At 37.9% G+C, this 8,711-nt stretch overlaps 1 protein-coding gene across 1 annotated transcript in view; it reads right to left on the reverse strand.

Moving 5' to 3' along the window:
• The window catches only part of LOC138014772 (uncharacterized), a 52,688-nt gene that overhangs the window by 24,898 nt on the left and 19,079 nt on the right, over positions 1 to 8,711 (reverse strand). The window contains 6 exon segments of the mRNA XM_068861779.1: positions 33 to 108; positions 1,249 to 1,343; positions 2,070 to 2,180; positions 6,033 to 6,074; positions 6,077 to 6,158; positions 6,161 to 6,267. Of these exon segments, the coding sequence (XP_068717880.1) occupies positions 33 to 108; positions 1,249 to 1,343; positions 2,070 to 2,180; positions 6,033 to 6,074; positions 6,077 to 6,158; positions 6,161 to 6,267 (513 nt within the window).

The following is an 8,711-nucleotide window of genomic DNA, read 5'->3' on the forward strand; positions in this document are numbered from 1 at the left end:
GAGGGGGGGGGGGGGGGGGAAGTCCACTGTACCTGATACTGAGAATTCCAATAGAGTTTCCTCTGACACCAGTGATCCAAGCCTTGGTCGGCCATGAGGAGATGCAAGCTGCAAAGAAGTTCAACCAAACAAACAAACAGATACTGTAATGTTATGTTATATTTTCAAAAGCCTACTTACAGTAGCAAGAAGTGCTCTCTAGAATATGATAAGGCCATCACTTATTTAATATTAGAGAGGAAAATTCTTGTGTACATGCAAATAAAGGATGCCAGGGATATTATATTATTATTGGTAGTGTTTCCTGATTTTTCTTAAAGGAACAAGCAGTGATGTGACAAAACTTCATCAATTTTTGAAAGAACTCCCTCAAAGCGAAAGATGGTCAAAATTGAGAACAACTTGAAGGCCCACCTTCAAGTTCAACCGACAGGCATTGCATGCCATGGAACAAATTATTTTCATTTATCAAAATTCCATCAAAGATAAAATTCAACCAATCAGACCACTACGATAAGCAATGCAAATTTCCATAACAAAAACAAATGGTCGGTACAAGGTGGGCCTTTAAGAAGTTGCTAAGTAAGCCTTCAAAAATTCCAGGGTTGAGCAGGGCTCAAATCCAGAGAGCAAAGTTCCAGATTCAGATCCCATTATAAAGCCCAGATTTTCCAGTCTTCCTTTGCAACCGGTTAAGTTACCTCCCAACTGTGAAAATCGTTCTCACTTAGAGAGCCCCCATATAAAGGCAAAGTCATTTTAAATATTTAACGTTGGTACTTCCTTCAGCTACGAGGCTGGTATTAATGGAAGCCGACAGTGTGCCTGCTCTTTGCCCTTCTCCCTTTCCTACAGGTATTTAAATCTATACATGTAGCTACACAGATGAGAGGAAAGTTGAAACAGACAGCTACACGGATCAGAGGAAAGTCGAAACAGTCATTGAAGTCACTGAGGATTGAACTGAGGACCCCTTACTCCTACAGCTGTACACTAACCTAGCTATACCTGCTCTAAAAATCCATATACCTGTTACCTGCTATTGTTTTATATAACAATAACACAAGTGAGCAAATAAATTAATGCTTAGTCAAAAGGTTATTTGTATTGAAAAAAAAGGTAACATAGGGACACTAGAAACCAGAATTAACTGACTTGCGATGTTTATCATTAATTTAGCACTCTCAGTCCTGAGAATCAGACTGCTTCAGGGCTGAATGGGTTCAGTCAAATTATGGTGGTAATTACCTCAGCATATGGATTGTAAATGTATAAAGTGGGACTTATTGCCCTCACAGAACCAGACTTGCCATTGATGTACTTGAAAATACACTTGTTTTCAACTATGAAATAAAAAAGCTGTTGGTATCCACTTTTAGATAAGATCAAACAAGAAGCAAGCATTTGCCATATTTTGATCACCATTACACTTAAAACCCTTTTACTTTGACTTACTCTTGTGCTAGTATCTGATCAATACACAAGACCCTAACTCCTGAAAAATTGCTTCTCATTGTAACTTTGTGGAAAATTAATAAGTTTTGTTCTCGTTTTACTGCAGATTGACAAGAACCCCACCCAGCGAGCAGAGCCTCCTTTTGTCTCTTTCTTTACTGAGGAGGAGAAAAGGAGGCTCGGCCTGGGGAATCGCGTCAACTCTTTGAAGCCGCCGCAGCCCAAACTTCTGGACTAGTCAATCTTGTTTTCTCTCGTCAAAACCATTTTTCTGGTGCAAGCATCCGTTTAGAAATAAAACCGTTGGTTACAATTGAGCCTGCTGTACCAAGAAAAACCAAGATGGCGGCGAGATCCGACGTATTAGGCTTGGGTTCGAGACAGCATCCTGGCAACATGTAGCGCATACTCAATAAAGATCTTACTCGATTCCTGCAGAGTCTTTCACAAAAACGCCAAAATTGAGCAAGCCAGCTCTGCCAGCAGGGTGCAAGAACCCCAATCATAAAATCTGATAAATGATTCAAGGGTCCTGTAGGTGATTAGCTAAAAAACAGCTTATTAGCAGTGCATTCATGTACAAAAATTAATACTCTATAATACTCTACTCTGACCTTCTCCAAAAGTAACATCTCTGTTAATGGCCCATTTGATAGCTCCTCTTCTCGCCCCTGTGATCCCCCTCTGTTTGCAGTCCAAGTAGTTTGACAATGACGTTGGACCATCTGCAAGCAAATTATTCTACACACTGTAAAGAATGACATTATTAAAACTGTAGTCCTAAATAACTGGAGAGATGTAAATATTGATCATTTACCCAATGTTTGTCTCAAAACAGACAAAGACAGGTGGCACAAAAAGAGAGAAGGGAAGGAAGAGCCATGGAAACAGTCTGAGGGGAAAGGCAGTGAATTGTTGTGGACTGTTATAATCTACCTTGTAATAATGTGAGACCAGTGTCCTGTTCAAGGCATACCCAGAAACATATGAGTCTCACACAGTGACTTGCAAATATTAAACTTCTTACATGTAGATCTACAATGCTACATTGTGCAATAAGATGCACCCTAAACTTTCGAAGACTATTGTGACAAGTAAGCAAAATGAAAATTTCCCCTAAATACCCTGTTTTAAAACACTGTAACCTAGAAATACAGGAAATTTTGTTGACCATGTTTGCTGTACTTACAACAATTTGCTTCCAAAAGTTACTAATTACGATGAAGTACAACACAACACATCAAACTACTTTGATGATGGCCTGTTCTTAATGAAATCAAAGAAGCTTGCATCTGTACGAGGACCGAACAAACAAAATTTTAATAATTTGGGCCAACCATCAAACTTGTTTAACTGCTACAGTATCAACTCGCTCATACTGTAAAAAAAGATGAAGTCAAAAGCACTACTTACCATCTTCACAGCTTAAGGTACTACTCATATCAAAGCATGTGATTTTATCCTTAACTTAGAACTCTTAGGGTGCCTTACTGATAAATGCAGTAATAACAGAAGCACAAAAAATACACACGGGTAATTTGTACTGCGAAAGAAGACCAAAGGAGTGGCATCAAGAAAACTTCAAAGAATGTTACCTTAAGCGCCTGAGCGAAGTCTTTGTGAAAGACAGGAGGCAATAATTATTATTAATTCTAAATATTATTCAGAAACTAATGAACAAAAATTAGTTTCAAGTACATAGTTCTTAATTTTTGGTGACCTTAAATTTGCCTACCTCGATCAATGGTAAATAATTTGTAAATACTCTCATCAAGAATATAATCCATATTTCTGCTCTGAATTTTTCACTGTTTTGGTGCATAGCAACATGTAACAATGCAAACAATAAAACAAAGAGGAATTATTTTTAAAGACAAAAAGCTACAACAACCAAAATCCCTTTTTCACTTCCAACTGCTGTGTACATCAATTTAAATTTATTAATATTGTCTTTTACAGCAGCAATCTAGCTAAATCAAATAAAGGTTCATGAAAAGAATATTTAAGAAACAGAGTGCTAAGAACTGAATGTATTAAAAATTCTCTGCATGGGTAAAAACCACATCAATTTCTCCTGATTTTGTTAACAAAGACAACAATTCCCTCTGCACTTATTTAAACCACAAAATCTATAACACATAAGGGGTGTGTGCACATAAATGCTTCCCTTGTTTGAAATTATAAAAGAAGTTACAGGATTAAAAATCTTAAAAATTTTTAAGTATTTTAATTCTATTTTATAGGGAAAAAAGAAAATGCCAAGTGAAGGCACTCCTATAACAATAATTACTATCAATGGCAATTCCATTTGGCCAAAGATAGTACAGTATTCAAAAAAGTATTTGTTTATAACTTTTCACTTTATTTAAAGTTTAATAACATGTGGTGTTACTTTTAAAATTCACAGACCTATTTCGATAATTACAGAACAGAATGAATTCTTTTAAAATGACAATTTTTGATTCAACCTGAACCATTAAGATTTAATAAGTCCTGTAGAGGCATATGGTTCCCCAAAGAAACAAAGCAATTTACATTTACACAAAATTAATGTATTAACAAACACATGACCCATTGAGCAATGAATAGAATGATAAACATGTCAAAAAGCCAAAACACACACTGGACCAAAAAGAAGCCAACCAAGCCCCTTGCCTTCTTTAAGGTTATGGCAAAGCTAAAAGTGAACAATAATTTGCAAAAAGAGTGCAATTTTACTCACAGAGGTGTCAGTGACAACAATGCACACAAGGATAAAGAACTTACTTCACTTTAGCCTATAATCTTTCCAAACTTTAAGAATGGAAATTAAGGACACATAAAGTTTCTGTGTGATCCTTCAAATAGTTACAAGCATTTGTTGCACTTCTTGCAACTTAGATGCTTATTGAGGCTCAAATCTTTTGGTAAAACTTCTAAATTGAAGCTCTCTCTTATGTACACCAGATGTGCACATGAAATGTTGTGAGCAATAAATTATCTTTGTTCTCGGTGCACATAAAGTTGACAAGTTTTTCAATTCGGTATAATGAAGACAGAACTTTAAAAAACTTAAAAGGCCAGCAGTAGCCTGCAAAACCTTTGAACGTATGAACAAAGAGATTATGCTCACTTTTACCGAAGGTGTTGAAACCACTTTACTTTCTTTGAAATTCTTTTAGTCACACATTTGAACAAATAAAAAAACCATTTTGTTTATTAAAAGCACTTGGGAAGGAAAGAAGGCAGGTAAAGCAGTTTGGTAATTAGCACCGTGACAGCGAAAAAAAAATCAAACGAAGCTATTGTCCACGAGAAATGCCTTGTCACTTTCAAAACACCCTTATCATTTACATCCAAATTTAATGTTACGGTTCTTGTGATAAAATCAAAGATCGGTCATTCATTGCATAGCGTGTCAAATACTGCATGCGAGCAGTATCGGAAAAAAAACTGCGTTACAAAGAATCTTGCAAAGTACAGAACTCCTTATCAAGACACGTACGTCAAAAAGCTCTTAATAAGACATGTGCTACATACGGAGACAAAACTCCATCTTGATCTCAGTTGCATCCAAAATAGTCTTAAAACTTTTTAACGGAACACTTTCAAATATTCTAATATCTCCCACATAAAGAATTTGTCGTTCCTCTCAGATATAGATATTAAACTTCCTGCAGTGTCGACACCGAGATAAACTATAACACGAGGAAAATACCGCCATGCTAATTAAAGATATTTCAGTGAAGAAATTTGAAGAGAGCCAACCATTTGGAACCAGATTCTCCCAACTGCAGTGTAATATAACAGCTAAACTTGCCTTATATCATCACTTGGATACCCGTATCACACTTAAATAAATCCGGAACTTGTCATTTCGGGTGCAACATATAGTCGTGAAAACAGCGGATTATAACGTAAAACGTGATCGATATCATAAGAATGTCTCATCAAATGCTGATGAAGTGGCGTTCATGTAAAGTTAAATGTTTAATGGTCAGAAAATGTATGGCTTATTTTCTAACCGCTACACAGTTAAATATTTTCACAAGACGCTCAGCACATTTTCAATATTTGCCAATGTGCAATAAACTGTCACGGCCCTTTTACAAAGAAACTCGCATAATATATACATATAGCGTGCGAGCTCTCCTTTCATAGTTTATTCAAATGCAATTGAATTTCATCGAATGTTGAAGAGACATCCAAACCAAAAGCATTAAGATGTCAAATCTTATCGACATGAACATAATCTTCTATTTATGACACTGTTAAAATAATTCCCAGTACCATAACACTCGGTACACCCCGAAATAACCAAAATATCACAAGGTTTTAATCGCTCGGTGTTCTCTGCCAAAACGAGTTTGCGACAGAAAAATACTCCCGAGACTTGAAGATCAGTTTTGACGGGATTTAACATGTTCAAGTGAGAATTGTCAACCCTGAAACAAAAGTTTCACACCGATACATTCGGATGTTTATGACCGTAATTAAGCGCAAAGAAAACAGTTGCCAATTCGTATAAACATTTCGATGCTGTAGCGATGGATTGTTTTGCAGCAAGTCGCCGCAACAAATAGGACTCCGACACCTACCTAAATCAAAAAGACCTATACAGTCATTCGCTCCACACTGTCTCTGATATCCCAGTAAACAGTTACACTGTCTCCAACAGAAATCCTCGTCTTGCTTAGTTTGAGCATCGAAAACCCAGGTCTGCGATCGTCCTCTGGTTGTCGGTGCCGTCCAGAAGACAATCTTCGCTAACTGCCCGTCGAATTGCGCTGCGTCGACGGTAATTTAGAAGTTTAATATCGTTTGCAGGCATTTTTTATGCCTTGTCTGTGACCAAAGTGTTCACAGATCAGGCAAATCATTCCGCCAAGGCACTGCAAATACACACTCATTTGACACTCTCAAGAACTGTTCAGAATCTCAAGTTGATAACATCCACATTGCGCGCGCATTTATAGCAACCGGAAATGGAACGTTACCGTGCTACAACGCATTTCCGCATTAAAAGCGCAACGTGAATTATCATTGTCCTATACTATTTTCTTTCGACTTCAGGGTAAGTCAACGACATCTTTCTATTTAACTAAAATCATATCAAAAAGGCCTTCAGGATATAATATCTCTGGTGATAAAGGAATGCATTTATGCTAAAAAAAAAACCGAAATGTGCTGAAGCCACGCGCATCGACAAGTGGATAAGTTATGTACCCATAAAAAGTTTATCATAAAATTATCGGCCGACAAAAACGTGCTTACGCTGAAGGAATTTCATTTTACATTTAAGAGAATTTTGTTCCGTAATTTTGTGGTTTCTAATACGGCCGACACTCGTGGGAGCGGCATCTATCTCTGAAGACTAATTTTTTGCCATTCGTGTACCACCTTTACCCATCCGAACCTTTCATGACTACGTACTATCAGTGTGGCAAAACGTTCCAGTTTGAATGTTAGCCGTACCATGTAATTTAACACAGCGATGTTCACGTCACGTCGCCCAAAGGACTTTTTCGTTACGCGGCGCAAGCTTTTTGTCAATTTTTCCGCCGCTTCGCTTCCCCTCCCAGTCTTCCGGTTTAAATTACATTTGAAATGCGGGTTTTAGACAAAAACAGAGGAGGACGTGATCCTCTCACTTACCTGATTTAAGCAAGATCACGTCTCCTTTATGACCCACACTTCACATATACATATATATATATATGTTTATTTCATTCATTGAGTCCGTTCAGTGGTCACGTGAGACCAACATGAGCCCAGTTGGTAGAAATTGCACTCAACATCGGAGAAGGTCCAATGGGTTCAAACCCCGTTGAAGCAACTTGAAATTTTATTATTAAAACGTAGAAAAAGTCCATTTTTTATGTCAGATTCAAGGTCTTTGCTCAACCTGTGATCAGGCTGTTTCTTTTCTTCAGAGAGGACGGCGGAAAATAACAGAAAAGAACGCCTAATCGCAGGTTAGGTCTTTGCAAGTTCTTTGAAGTGGATTTTGCAAAAAGAGGAAAACATTAAAGCACACAAACAGGCCGCGCGAAGCGACATGTCTTAGCCACGAGGGAAACTATAAACAAATACCCCATAAGGGTGAGCAAATACTTGGCCAGTGATTTTAGAATCTATACAAAGAAAGTTGGAAGTGACATATCGCCTGGCTCTTCCCGCCGGCTTACCAGCCATTGTTTCAAAAAAGAGACTCTATGCAAAGCGAACCGTGCAGAAAGCGTCTTCCTGCGGTTCGCTCTTGGCAAGTAAACCCGCCCAAAATATCGTTCTCGTGTGTTGTGAAGTGATGTTCAAGGGGACTTGGTGAGTGGTTTTTAAACTGAAGGTGGAGAAAAAGGAAAAGCACAATGAAATTGAAACTTGAAAGAAGCGTTGGAAGAGGATGGGTCGTGTGAAAGGTTTTATGACCAAGAATAACTTGGCAAAAATTCATTGGTCCAAGGAAGCCTTGCTCTCAAATAAGGCACTTCTGGGACAGTAAAGAGATCCTAGCAGAGGAGGGACACTCGACAAATGACAACACGTTCACGTTACTTTTTTCTTGTCATGTGCATAATTTATTTGTGCACATTGATTATGAAAACGCGATACGGGAGGTATGCAATGATCCTTCTTCAGCCTCCTTTTTCAAACAGAGTCCAAATGCGAAGTGCTTTCTTATGAAAAATTGTCTTCATCAATATGGAAAGTAAAACTAATTACTGAAACAAAACCGCTTCAAACTTGGACGTTTTGACCAAAAAAAAGCTTCAGTAACCCATCAAAAGAATGAAAGATACTTGTAAGCCAGCTGACAAAACAAAAAGACCGAGAAGAGTCCTCGTTTTGACGCTCGCTTGCATATTTTTTAGCAATTTTCTTCGCCTACCCCAATTTTACCACAATTTTAAACGGCCTGAAAACCAGGCTAATAAATTAGTTCTATATTGCAAGCGTCAACTGTTCTTATAACTTTTTTAAAAAAAATTCTCACAATTCACCACATTTGCCTCATACTGTAGACCAAAGTAACACTACTTTCCATGCTAACCACCTGGAGCAATTTTCCGACAAGACTATACTGACGCGACAGGCCATTCACCTTCCCCATTTTCATTCCCCTCCCCGCATATCCTCAACTCTCCTACCAGCCCCCCCCCCCCCCCATCCCAAGACAAAAATAGAATCCTTGGTACTTGGTATTGGAACTATTAGGGTGCTTTCCTTTTGTCAGAACTGCAATCTTGGACAAATTAGAGGGAAAATGGGAAAATGTC

The sequence above is a fragment of the Montipora capricornis genome, chromosome 1, assembly GCF_036669925.1.
Source record: "Montipora capricornis isolate CH-2021 chromosome 1, ASM3666992v2, whole genome shotgun sequence".
In the NCBI taxonomy this organism is placed as follows: Eukaryota; Metazoa; Cnidaria; class Anthozoa; order Scleractinia; family Acroporidae; genus Montipora; species Montipora capricornis.